Source organism: Notothenia rossii (genome assembly GCF_949606895.1).
Source record: "Notothenia rossii genome assembly, chromosome: 9".
Lineage (NCBI taxonomy): Eukaryota > Metazoa > Chordata > Actinopteri > Perciformes > Nototheniidae > Notothenia > Notothenia rossii.
Window position 1 is genome coordinate 61,932,522 of NC_136907.1, and position 14,021 is coordinate 61,946,542.

At 45.3% G+C, this 14,021-nt stretch overlaps 1 protein-coding gene across 1 annotated transcript in view; it reads left to right on the forward strand.

Annotated features, from left to right (window-relative positions):
* Positions 1–14,021, forward strand: part of LOC307018180 (myomegalin-like) — a gene marked incomplete at its 5' end in the record, with an annotated part of 23,431 nt that continues 9,410 nt past the window's right edge. The window contains 26 exon segments of the mRNA XM_079648312.1: positions 1–1,311; positions 2,898–3,035; positions 3,123–3,242; positions 3,330–3,422; positions 3,531–3,755; positions 3,842–4,000; positions 4,086–4,187; positions 4,560–4,697; positions 4,825–5,004; positions 5,474–5,668; positions 5,753–5,935; positions 6,016–6,026; positions 6,028–6,130; positions 6,218–6,274; positions 6,389–6,495; positions 6,582–6,721; positions 9,086–9,198; positions 9,362–9,504; positions 9,617–9,881; positions 10,732–10,936; positions 11,058–11,174; positions 11,266–11,525; positions 12,121–12,335; positions 12,512–12,629; positions 12,768–12,885; positions 13,006–13,060. Coding sequence (XP_079504438.1) covers positions 1–1,311; positions 2,898–3,035; positions 3,123–3,242; positions 3,330–3,422; positions 3,531–3,755; positions 3,842–4,000; positions 4,086–4,187; positions 4,560–4,697; positions 4,825–5,004; positions 5,474–5,668; positions 5,753–5,935; positions 6,016–6,026; positions 6,028–6,130; positions 6,218–6,274; positions 6,389–6,495; positions 6,582–6,721; positions 9,086–9,198; positions 9,362–9,504; positions 9,617–9,881; positions 10,732–10,936; positions 11,058–11,174; positions 11,266–11,525; positions 12,121–12,335; positions 12,512–12,629; positions 12,768–12,885; positions 13,006–13,060 — 4,871 coding nt within the window.

Here is a 14,021-nt window from a genome sequence, read left to right on the forward strand (position 1 = left end):
ATGCTTGATCTCAAGATGAAGGAAGCGTGTCGCATCTGTGGACGGGAGCTCTGCGGTAACCAGCGACGATGGATCTTCCATCCTACCCCCAAGCTCAACCTGCAAGTGCTGCTGTCTCACGCTCTGGGGCAAGAGCTGACTCGGGATGGCAGAGGGGAGTTTGCCTGCTCCAAGTGCACCTTCATGCTGGACCGCATGTACCGCTTCGACACCGTGATCGCCCGCGTGGAAGCCCTGTCCATTGAGAGGCTGCAGCGGCTCCTGCAGGAGAAACACCGGCTCAGGCAGTGCATCGGCGGGCTCTACCGGAAAACAAACTCAGAAGAAGGTGCTGTAACATCTGGAGACAATGAGGAACTTGGAGATGGAATGGTGGACATTTCAGGCCTCACTCATGCAAAGTACTGCTCCCTGCTCCAGGACGATCTGGTCTACTCTTTGTATGAGTCCTGGGCTGACGACGGCATAGACTGTCAGCACCACCAGCACCCTCCTGCTGGTCCAGGGTCAGAGGTCACAGTCGCAGGCTCACAGCGCTGTGTTCCCAGCACTCCCAGGAAGTGTCGCGGATGTTCCTACTGGCGAGTGGCCGACTCTGACTATGAAGCTGTTTGTAAGGTGCCCAGGAAGCTGGCACGGAGTATTTCCTGCGGCCCATCATCTGGATACTCAGCCAGTGTTATTGGAGGGAGTGTGACCGTAGGAGGTGGGGGAGAGCGAGAACGAAATAATGTGGAGGATTCAGAAGAACCCCCCTCCTCTTTAACACTGGTTCCTGGTTCTCAGGAACCCTCGAGGACATCAGACAGTGAACGCACCCTGGCTGGAAGAGCCAGCTCCAGCCCCTCTGTAGCATCCTTAGAGCTGACTGAGGAATATATTCAGTCTGGAGCCATAACAGATGGGCGGCTGAGCTCCCCTAGGGAACTTATAGATGACCGGATATCTGACTCCCTCTCTGAGGAGCACATGGGAGCCCCAGCTGGCCCGGCCTCACCCGGCCCCAGCCTCTCTCTGGCTCTCTGTCTGCTGCAGAGCTATGCTGCCTACCGGCCAGTCCTGAGCTCTAAGGGGAGCAAGCTGCCAGTGCTCCAACGCAGCTCCAGTAATGGAGGTCATAGACTCTGCTTCCCTGATCCAGTTCTGGGAATGTCATATGGGAATCCAGAGGGAGAAAGAGATGACCACACGCCAACTCCTGAGCTGGAGACCCCTGTGATCAGGCTGGTTGATCAGGATCTGAACCTGACTGACATGCAAGAGTTGTTGGAAGATTTGTACAAAGAATATCCTTCCCCACGTCCTCACCAGGTATAAAACCTTGACAGTGATGGTGATTAATACAGGGATTTCACTATTGCTGGATGATGAATCATCATTTCGCCCATGCACTGCAAATTTGCAGAATTTGCAGCAATATGAGTGAACCAACCCAACACGCTTTGATGTTTGACAGACAATCCCCACAAAACGGGTGCACTTAATTGGCTATATGTGGGAAAACATTACATGAGCTGTCAGGTGAGGGTAAGCTGTGACACAACACATGGCCTAGTTTCTGTGTGTATGGGAGTGCAGTGTTTCCCATAGGTTTACAGCTTTGGGGGGGTGCTGCCTGAGCGGGGGGGTATATATATTTTTGAATCCTCTGGAGCAGAGAGAGGAGCTGTGGATTATTGTTATTGATTAATGCATCAGTGTTTTTTAGGTTCAAAAACACTATACTCACAACTTAAAATGAAAGCGTTTAGTTTATTTAATAAAAGAGCACATGTTCAATGTGAAAACGGACCGTAGATAGATTACTTCAGTTACAATGTGGTGCTATATATATATATAAAAAATAATTTAAAAAATAATAATAATTTTTTTTAAAACACGCGGGGCTCTGTTGGCAGGGCGCAGCGCCCCACCAAGACAATGGTAGGGGAAACACTGTGTACAAGCACAAGGAGGTCATTGGTCATGTCAATAAAGTAGAAAGCACAGTCATGTTTGACCCTTTTAGCAAGTGTAAATATCTATCATTTTAATGTGAAGCTTATATATTTAAGTGGTTCTAAATTAAGATGCTGAGGATGTGCAGTGTCTTCCATCACAACTGCCAAATACACCAAAGCATGAACACAGCCTGCAAACAAATAACAGCGTGCTGGTTTTTCCTGTTGAAAACGAGTAAGTTGTAGAACAGGATTTATCTGTGTGATTTAATTATGTGAGGACAACATTTGTGCAATACTAAAATATTCAAGCCAATAATCCTCAACAATAGTTTTTGGATTGGATAGAGTGTGCATTTGTCTCTGCGTGATCTCTGCCAGGGCTGCACCCGAAGTAGGTTAGATGTGGGGAGACATTAAGACAAAGTGACTCCACTACTGGCCTATTTTCACTCTGAGCCCTTGAGGCTAAATGATCCACACATTGTCAGACCATTCTTCCATCTCAACTGTGGTTGGCTAGTGCAATAACCTTATTTAAAAATGTCAACATAATCATTTGAGGTTCTAAAAAATGCATTAAACAACTAAAGGATCTTGTGTAATCAAGCATAGGTCAGTGTGTCTTATTGATAACCTTCCTCTAGTAAGTGAACATTGGAAACAAGGTTATGTAAAGATAATAGTGGCACAGAGCACTTTGATCATGCTCCCTTGTGCTAACTCATGCATGCAAACTGCCACACACCACTTTAGAAGCTCTCTCCCCGACATGGCTTTTTACAAAGTACACACATGAATGATCAGAGTTTGTAAATGTTGTACACATGGTACACAATCCCTCTGTTTTTCTCACGACAAACAAATAATCTTGCACACAAATAATTCAGCTGCTGGATTTATTGAGAAGACTAACGAGCAAGTCGAAACACTCGCGTCCCTTCCTGTTCATTACAGAGCCTCGTGGAGGAGCAGCAGAGTCAACTGAACCAGTATGAGTGTGCGGCCGGGCAGTGTGTCAGAGAGCTGCAGAAGGCCCAGCTCCAGGTCCAATCCCTGCAGGCCAAGATCCATGAGAGCGAGGCCAACAACATGGTATGTCTCATTACAAATATGCCTCATTATAATGGAATAGGCTTGATGAATCCACATAATGTAACAGTGACCTTTCTCTGTCTGTAGAAGCTGCAGGAGAAGCTGCAGGAGATGGAGTGTGAGCTGCGTTCAATCCGCCAGGCTGCTCAGAGTCAGGAGAGAACCATTCAGGGTCTCTCAGAGTCCATCAGCACCAAGGACAGTGAGGTTAGTGTTTGTATATGTTGTCAGCCTGTGTGAGATGATACCTGAGTTTGAAAAGGTTCTCATACCCCTGATTTATTCTGCGTTAAGGCCCAAGAGCTATACCAGCTGATGGAGGGGCAGAACTCGACTCTGTGTAAGCTGAGAGATATGATCCATCGCAACCAGCTTACTCAATGCAAGGTGAGCCGTGGCACAAACCCTGATCCAGGATCATTCCTTATCAATAGTGAGAAATCTTGTCTCCAGCCTCATGACGTACTGAACGGGTTCTGTGTCCTCATTCTTTAGACTCCAGAGGGGGTCAGTGAGTCCGTAAAGCTCGCCCAGCTGCAGGGCGAGCTGCTGGCAGTGCAAAGCTCCTTGTTCTCCCTCGGGCTGGAGCTGGAGGCCAGCCAGAGGAGTGTGAGACAGAACCAGAGACAAGGAGAAGATATGTCCAGGTCTAAGGACAGACTCAACTCTGACCTACAGGAGGCGCAGCAGCACAGGGAGGTCACAGAAAAGCACAACCAGGTAAGAGTTGTCAATGTGTGAGAGTGAGAGAAGTCTTGGCAGTATGAAGGATGCAGCATGTGTGACCTCTCCTCTTTGTTCTGCAGGATCTGCGATGCGCCCTTCAGAAAACTCGCTCTGAGCTTCAGGCTAAAGAAGCAGCTCTGAAGGAGGCCGAGGAAGAGAGACACACTGGGCTGCAGGAGAAGGAGAGGAGCATCGCACAGCTCAAACACACTCTGCAGGACAAGGAGCAACAGCTACAGGTAATGTACACAATCCCAATCAATCGTTTCATTCTCTATGTAGTTTCACATTTCTGATCCTGTCTAAAAATCTTTGTATCTGTAGGAGTACTCCGAGATGATGGAGTCCACAGGAAGCTCCAAACCTAGAGATGCCCTGCTGGAGAATCTACGGGAGCGTATTAAAGATAGAGACAGAGCCCTGGAGGTAAACACCCACACATGCACATTTATATACACAGCAGGGACATGAATGAATGTCAGCTCGGTATAAATAGCGAGATGACCCCAAACTACGGCTCCATGTAGACTTTGTTATCAACACGACAGTCATCCCTGTATACTACGGAGAGAAAAGACATAAGTATGCATCTTGCAACAGTCGAAAGTGCCATAGATAAGTCATTATTACATTTCACAACCAACCAACATGAACTGTTCTGTTGCATCCCTACGGCAGTGTGAAAGAAGGAGCAGGAGTTTCAAATATTGCACACCTGCTCCTGAATATCACAGTACAGGGTGCCCAGAATAGCATCAGTATGATTACAAAATATATTTCCTGCTCCGCCATCTGCAGCGCTCCATCGATGACAAGTTCCGCTGCGTGGAGGAGCGCGAGGGCCAGGTGAGGAGGCTGCAGCTCGCCCTCAGGGAGAAGGAGCGAGACCTGGAGAGACTGCGCTGCATCCTGTCCAACAACGAGGAGACCATCACGGTACGCTTGACTTTGGTCATAAAGCTCCTGGCTGAGCAGGAAGAGGAATTGTGGATTCTGTTTTTATTTTAGACAAATGTGAGGAATAATATGTGTTGGTGTGTTTCCACCTGTGACTGAACTTCAGAGTCTGGACGCCCTGGTGCGCGGCAAAGATCTGGAGCTGGAGCAGGCGGCCGAGGCCTACAGGAACCTCCAGTGGCTGAAGCAGCAGAGCGAGGAGAAGGAGAGGAACACCCTGAGAGAGAAGGACTCCATCATCAGCCAGCTACAGGAGGCTCTGCAGACACACAGCCAGGAGGCACAGGTAACACACACACACACACACACACACACACACACACACACACACACACACACACACACACACACACACACACACACACACACACACACACACACACACACACACACACACACACACACACACACACACTCTCTCATGTATTGCCCTTATTGTGATGGCAATGCCTGCAGCTTTAAAAAACCAGAACATGTAGACAGACCTGTGCTGCTTGTTTTGACTTTCTCAAACACAACAGGTGTGCTGACGAGGCTTGTTGTGTGTGTGTGTGTGTGTGTGTGTGTGTGTGTGTGTGTGTGTGTGTGTGTGTGTGTGTGTGTGTGTGTGTGTGTGTGTGTGTGTGTGTGTGTGTGTGTGTGTGTGTGTGTGTGTGTGTGTGTGTGTGTGTGTGTGTGTGTGTGTGTGTGTGTGTGTGTGTGTGTGTGTGTGTGTGTGTGTGTGTGTGTGTGTGTGTGTGTGTGTGTGTGTGTAGGATCTGACAGCCACCCTTGTTGCCAGAGTTCAGGCCGGTCCAACTGAGGTTGTAGAGGAGTTGAAGGCGCGGCTGGCGCTGAGAGAAAAGCTCTTCCAGGAACTGCTGTCAGACCGCAGTCGCCAGTCCAGTGAACACCGAGCACAGGTCCAGGACATGCTGAACACTCTCAGCTCCAAAGACCAGTATCTGCAGGTATATAAATCACTACCGAGCAAACTGCAGATTGAAAGTTTAAAAATAACCTGAGACTAACCTGATATCTCCCTCTCTCTTTAGGACTCCTCCTACAGGCTCTCCCTTGTGATCAGTGAGCGGAGCGGCCAGCTGCAGGAGCTTCGCCGACACCTGTCCTCCAGAGAGCAAGAGCTGTGCAAGCTGAACCAGGAAAAGGAGAGGGAAACTGAAGGAGACACGGAGAATCTGCGGAGTCTCCTCAAAGAGAAAGAAGCCTTCATCAAGGTACATGTTTGTTTGTTTCCCTTGGCTTTCTCCCTTTCTCTCCTGTTCATTTGATCTGAACAGTATGCTTTATTCCTCAGGAGCTGATGGAGCCAGGAGGAGTCCATGCAGCCATCTTTCACAGACAGGGAGGACGAGGTGACGGCTCTACAGGAGGAGTTGCAGCTGGTAGTCAAGAAGGAGAAGGAGGCTCAGGTATATACAGTATGTGGAACCTGTGGTGATGCATACAAACGATATGTTCCCCCTCTTTTTTAACTCACTTGTGCCCTCTCCCTGCAGGAGGAGCTCTCTGCTCTGCGTTCATGTTTGGCTCACCAGGACATCACTGATCACCAAGTAGGAATTGGCCTTATCCTCTACAGATTAAACAGTGTGTGAAGATGCGGCTTAATAATGTGTTTTCATTATGTGTCTGCTTCCTTCTCCGCCCTGCCTGCCGTTCTGATGTAGTGTGTGCTGGAGCAGCTTGTGTCAGAGTACAACAAGCTGAATGATGCCTTGAGGGCGGAGAAGAGAGTGTACCAAAATCTCAAGAACATTCACACCAGGAGTGACAGGTACAGACGCTGCACCCAGTGTTCCTGTGAAAACAGTAAGTCGCTGTTTTTATTTTTTTTTAAAGCAAGTCTTCTTCTCTCCTCAGCTCTGAGAAGATCCAGGCCCTCCACACTGAGCTCGACTCGGTGCAGGCGCTCCGCAGACAGCTGGAGGAGGTCCTGGCCAAGACCCGTAACATGGCCGTGGTGCTGGAGCGGGATGCTAACAGGCAGCCTGACTTTGGAGGTGGGCAGGGTCCAGAGGGCACTGTCACTAACGCTCTGTGATGTCTGAACACAGCACTGCTGAGTGACTTGGAGCTGCCTGGAGATGCTGAAAGTCAGATTTATAAAGAAAAGTGAATAGGATCAGGAAATTCTGCTCCAAGTGAGAATAAGAATCATATCTGACTTTCAGTCTTCAGGCAGCTTTATCCACATAGCACATGCACTACTGAAGTAGCAGAAGCCTGTTCAGATTAACCTCATTGATGTGAAGTGGCAACGTGCAACCCAGAGTTTTTTTATTAATATATTTTGTGTGGTGTGAATATATTTTTTTATTGTTTCTAAAAACAGCCTGCATATTGCTTTGCAGTGCGATTGTTCTGTATTGCCATTTCTGTGTGCTGTCTCTCACCGGTGTCACTCTTCCAGCCTTACCGTCACAGTGAAGTTACGTCTTGTGGAGAAACTCAAGCTTGTGCGTTACAGTGAAACGTCTCACCATCTATCATTTGTTTTTATATCATCTGTTTGTGGACAGGATGTGCATACTCAACAAGGCCCAAAATGAAATAGTAATCCCAAAAGATTTCTCTCATATAGTTGACCGGCTCTTTACATTTGAATCTGCTAATTACGCATGAAACATACGGTCAGCTACGGTAAAAATGCTGATGAATTTAAATTATGCTAGTTTAGTTTGTGTTGTTTTGATATGCTTGTTGAACTTATGTCAGCCATAAAGCAAGATAATATATTATCAAGTCATTTTACTGTCTGGACTGTGCCCTCTATTCATCGCGAGATGTCAACGCCAGAAATAATACTTACCCATTCAATATTTACATTTGGTAGAGTTCATTTTCTGGGATTTGTGCCCTGATCTCTCATCTAGCCTCAGATATGGAATCCTTGTCAAAACTTTTTGTATTTTTAATTTAACAGAAATAAAAAAAATGGGCTGGCTTTTTGTCAAAAGCACTTCTGTTTGTTGTGTTTAATTGGGAATTTGTGTTTATAATATCCCAACTCTGAATTCCCCTATTTGGTCCCTTATAGACCTTCCTTCCTTCCCCAAAGATCAACCCACAGTTTATCTATCCGAACCAATTCTATGCAACCCAGCCCCCGAGTTTGTCCTGTATTTAGTTTACTTATATAATAAAACACATGTTATAAATGTGTTGAAATATTATCCAAAATATCTGAATTTGTCAACAGATTCAGTATGAACATGAAACTATAATGTAAATCAGCAGAAATCTCTAATCCAATTGAGTGTTTCTCCCTCATGTCCGTCCTCATGCATGATGTGGCTTGGTTTTCATGTGTGCATGGCTGTCCTGCTGAAATGCACAATTGGATATTCACAACACTAAAATGCCCAATACACTAAATAAGGGAAACTCATGTGAGCCCTTCTACTGACATTCTGAAAAAAAAGCATGAAATCCACATTTGTTGAAATGACAAAGAAACACAGTGTGTCCTTTTCTATATGTTTGTAGTATGAGAGTGGTGACAATATGTAGAGCCACAGTGTGCAAACAGAGCCCCACATTCAGTCACTTAAGCTTACAGAGCACATTCTTATTGTTGTACAATATATAATAACCCAGCAGGTAGCTCCATGAACCTTTTGCCATCTCAAAAAGATATTTCATAAATGTGATTTTAATACATATGTTGTATTAGTTTAATATTATGAAGTAATCCAATAAGCCCCCAAAAATGCACCAAGCAACTTAACTTACACACCCATACACAAAGTGTGTGTGTGTGTGTGTGTGTGTGTGTGTGTGTGTGTGTGTGTGTGTGTGTGTGTGTGTGTGTGTGTGTGTGTGTGTGTGTGTGTGTGTGTGTGTGTGTGTGTGTGTGTGTGTGTGTGTGTGTGTGTGTGTGTGTGTGTGTGTGTGTGTGTGTGTGTGTGTGTGATTAGTGCCTATTATGTTATACAATATTCCTTTAAAGCCCCTGTCAGTCACTATCCACTGATACCTCCTGTTCATGTATACTTACTTTAACACACAACAGTAAACAATCATCATACATACTCAGTATTAAGCCCAAAATCACCACAAAACTTGTGTGAATGTATAATATTATATAGTATATATATATATATATATATATCCATTTACGGGTTGCTCTGCCTCCAGTGTGTTTTTGGGTGGCAGGCAACATATGACAAAACATTTCCCTTTAGTCCCATGATTTCCATACAAAGAATTCAGCGTACAAAGAGAAATAATGGGGTAGACGGTGGATGCAGGAGAGGGAGGAACATAAAAATAGTAAGAATAATAAGTGGAACAGAGGATTAAGCGATAAACAAAGGGGGTAATAAAGGTGGATTTTGTGCTTATATGGTTGTTGTGTTTCCCAGAGCTCAGCACAGAAGAGGAGGAGGGAGATGATGAAGAAGGCAGCAGTGACGAGTTCACTGACAGCATAGAGGATGATGAAAAAGTGACAGCCAGAAGTTTGGCCTCCATTCAGGTAAGATACTTTTATGAACATTTGAATATGAAATCCCTTTAGATCGATGTTTGTAACCCGATATTTATGGATCTCTTACTTATTTAAGCCTTGGAGAAAGCCGTTGATTATTTAACCAGATGCACATAAATAATTGAATATATTTCTTTTGACGTGTGTTAAGGTTTGTGGAGCTGAGGGTGTGACAAGCGTGCTGGTGTCTGATGTGAAGCAGCTTGAGGAAGCAAAGAACACACTTGAAGTCCAGCTTAAAGAAATACAGTCACAACTGGAGAGGGATGGATACAACTCCGTGGCTCAGATGAGGTGCGTATTTGTTTGCTGATGACTTGAAACTCGACATTATTGCATGTATGGAGCAAGAAATGTGATAGTGATCTTGATTTCAACTTTGGTCTTTCTTCCCGTCATCTGCCAGGAGTGCACTGCAGGGTCTACAGCAAGAGAAGCAAGCTCTGAAAGACAGTCGAGGACTGAACCAGGAAGAGGAGGACGAGGACGAGGAGGAAGAAGAAGAAGAGGATTGGGATATCGAGGAAGAAGATGAAGAGGAGGAAACATCTCCGGTGCCGGCAGGGAAGCGTGGTCATCTGTGTGTCAGTCTGAGTGACGACCATGGAAAGAGGGACTGCAAGAGGCCGCGCTGTCTGACCACCCCTCATCACACACACCAGCCTGAGACGGTAAGAACAGAATCACACTTTTAGTGATTTACTGCAGCAGCTTGTAACTATCTATCTAGCAAAGTTTAGTCAGATTATTTGAACTCTGAGGCGTTAAAGATTTTCAGGGTTTTCCAATAAAGGTAGAAAGCACAAGTCTGTAGAAAGGGAATATGATAGGCATGAAATATGCTTTTTATTGAGGTATTTACATTGTAACAAAAATGTATGTAAAAAAAATAAATAGTTTTTTTTATCTCTCCTTCAACAAATCTGAAAATGATTTTACTATTAAGAGAGAAACATGTCAAACAATATTATACTTGGTAATGGAAAAGGGGCTCATTTTTATAAGAAGAAAATATCGTAAAACAACGAAGGCTTGAAAAAGCTGTATGAAAGAGTATAACATCGTCAATAATCCAGGTTGAAACTTCTATTTTAAGTTATTTAAAATTAATCTGGTTTTAAAGCTCATAATATATTTTGCATGTAAAACGATACTTTGGTAAAAAACATCAGACACCAGATGGATTTAACACAAGTTATGCCCCACCTCTGTAACTAAAGCAATCTCATTGCTGGTTTCAAGAAGTATTTCAGTAAACTGTGTTGGAGCAGCGTTGCCTCCAGGCCCTGCCCTCCTGCTCTCATCACCAGGTCTCCATTCACAGGCTCTGTGTGCGGGTGTTTTGTTCTTTTAGTCTCATGATTGTTTATATAAGTGAGATCAGTGTTCCTTCAGTAAATTCTGCTATTTGTATAATAAGAATGTCAAATAAAACGTATGTTCTCATGTTAAAACGACGTACCTGTGATATCCTTTTTGTGTATTACAAATCAGAGTTGCTTAAACCCTTTGCTGTTGCAGGAAGTGGAGCCTCCTGGTGACAGCAGTGAAGTGGGAGTGCTCTGGCAGGATATAGATGAGGGTCTTCGTGAACAAGCGTCCCGCCTGAGCTCCAATCTGGCTGTGAGCCACCAGGAAAACAGAGAGTTGCAGGAGAGGCTGATGGTGTCCGAGGCAACGGTGCACGCTCAGGCCGAACAACTGAAGGACTACAGAGATCTGCTCAGTGAGTCACTCTCAGGAACACTCATGAAGAAGTGTTATTAGACACATGGAAGAACAGACAAATGCTCAAAACCTTAATCAAACTCTGAGAGTGAAGTTATTTCTTTCCCTTGTCTCTGCAGCCGAGACATCCGTCCAGCAGGCCAATAAGCAGGTCCAAGTGGACCTCCAGGATCTGGGGTACGAGACTTGTGGTCGTAGTGAGAACGAAGCAGAGAGAGAAGACGCCAGCAGCCCAGGTGACAAACACATTCCCCTCCATCATAAACACCCCATGTTCTCTCCTGCAAATACACTCAATAATCCTACATCTCTCTCTCCCTCCTTCAGAGTTTGATGACCTGGAGATGTGCACATCACTGTCCAATCAGCAGGACTACGAGGTTGGGGGCGGCAGCTGGTACGCTGGCAGCAGTAACACAGATGGTTATGAAATGGGCGATGAGTCCGCCTCTCTGCAGCATCTCGTCCAGGATCTCCGCTCTCAGCTGAGCCGCTGCCACAAGGTGATCCGGGGGCTGCAGCTGCGAGTCCGCTCCCTGTCCACCACCAGCGACTACGCCTCCAGCCTGGAGAGAACCCCCCGCAAGGTACTGGAACAATAACAAGCTACTGTAACATTAACAAGCTACTCTACATGGTCTTTCAGGTGTATTTAAAGGTCTCCTATCATGCAAAATGCACTTTTATACATAAATATTTGTCAGGAAACTCACAAAGTGTTAGAAAACAAAACCCTCTCTCTTTCCCCTCCGTGCCCAAATCTAAAAAATCGGGGGTCAACGGAGCTGATCCAGATTTGCTGCCGATATGACGTAATATCGGAAAAGTGGGCTGGCTTTACACCAACGGCCCTATCAGAAACGTTGCTATCGGAAACAATGCGTGACGTGTTTTGGAAGTAATATGGTCTGTGTTTACATTAGCAAGCATCGCTAACACTCAGAGCTAACCTGCACTGGAGAGAGCATGTGTAAAAAAGCAGAACTAAAAAAAGGAACTCACCTTGTGGTAAACCCGCAAGAGAAAAAGCATTTGAGATCCATACTGTTTCAGAAATAATCCTTGATGTGGTTTAGAACATGATGGCGTTTAATCACGGCAGCTTTTAGCTTTATCTGAGCAGTGAGCTAATAGGTGAGCTTTAAGTCTAACAAAGATGCACATTTGATCCTCACCTTCTAGGTAAACTGGGCCTTTGAGACGTCGCCGGCCCCCAGCGGTGCTGAAGAGGATGAAGGCTGGATGTCAGACACCCAAGGGGTCCGCTCGGGATCCAAGCCCAGCAGGGAGCTGCAGGAACTGATGGCACGAGTTGCTTCACTGGAGTCGCAGCTTAAAAGCTCCAGACTGGAGGGCAAAGGCCAAGCAGAGGAGGGGAAATGTGCCACCTGGCCTGGGTGAGGGGACAGAGATAGAGAGGCCATGATCAAATATATAAGTAGCTGTTAGACCCTGTGTACCGTAGAGGCCTTTTTATTTGATCTAAAATCATTTAATAGCTGCACATAAGTATAACAAGTCATCCTACCTACAGCCCTCTATTAATGCTGTGGTTATTATGCTCCCTTTCCAGGAAGTACAACACTCTGATCCAGGCACAAGCTCGGGAGCTGTCTCATCTGAGGCAGAGGATGAGAGAGGGGCAAGGAGTCTGCCATATCCTCACCCAACACCTGGGTGACACCACCAAGGTGCTGAAAACTCTTCTGCATTAACTCAATCAATCATTAAACTACATTCAACTGCATATTACCAAAATGCGGAATTAATATAAGTGTTACATTTTTGGCTTTATCCTTAAACTTGCTCAAATTCTCAACATCGCACAGGCCTTCGAGGAGCTGCTGCGGGCGAATGATATAGATTACTACATGGGTCAGAGCTTCAGGGAGCAGCTGGCACAAAACTCTGCCCTGGCACAAAGAGTGGTCGCCAAGATCATTGGACGTAAGAAAAATCTTTCCAAATCAGAATAGAAATGTTTTATAATTTCTCATTCTTGTGCACAAATTGTAAATGTCTAACAGTTCCTCTCACCATTTCCTCTCTCCTGTTGTATTTCCATAGGTGAACGTGCAGAGAGCCATGATGACAAGGCAGGCCATGAGTTGCTTGCACTACGGTGAGTCAGCATTCAGAACAGACACATTTTAATCACTAAACCTAGCTAAATAATGGCCTACAGAAGCGCCTGCGGTGTTGTGATCTGTGGACCTCCCGTGAAGTTATTAGCCTTCTTTGTGGAGCACTTACTCTGTCCTAGTGATTAGTTTACCTTGTCATGTGACACGCTGCGGCACACCACATGGCTCCTTATGGTGGAGAGGAGACAGAAGGGTGCTGTTAATCCACATACAGGCCACAGCATGGAGCCTTCACCCTTAAGTTGTTTTAGTTGAATGGACTTACAGTACAGGTGTCCCAGCAGCAGCTTAAGAGGCTCAGGAGGGCTGTGTGGCTATGTGTCCCTTTTCTTCATTCAGTCCTAGTACTTGTGAAAGATGGTTTCCGTTGGAGTCTCTTATAAATGGATTGATGTTATTTTGACTTCATTATAACTACATTCTTTGGAGTTTTGGTTAAAAAAAAACCTTTCGGATACAGATATTCTTACTCAAATCAGAAGACGAAGAGTCTGTAGTGCATCAAGAACTTTCTTTCTGGACTGGACTGATGGTGTGATGGCTCCACTCTGGAAATCTATGATTGCTAAGAACAGCTCCATATACAGGGACTCTTTGTGGTCTTTTTCTAACGCTCGAAGCCAAGCAAGAGAGACGGCTTGTGTTAGGATGGTGTTGGAGAGAAACAGGGAGCTCTTGCTTCGGCAACTCAAACAGTAAGGGAAATGACTTCACATAGGTGCACTCACTTTAGGAAGATCTGTCTACATAGGCAACAGCAGATGGTTGACTTGAAATCATCAAAAAGATTCATGAAATAAAAAGGGCAAATATATTAAAAAGACTTGGATTCATTCGTTGCAGCAAAAAATGTATACTATTGGTTTCACCAAAAGAAATGGAAGCCAGTTTTCCTTTCCTCCCTCTTTGTTAACAACTACTGAGTATTCCATTAATAAA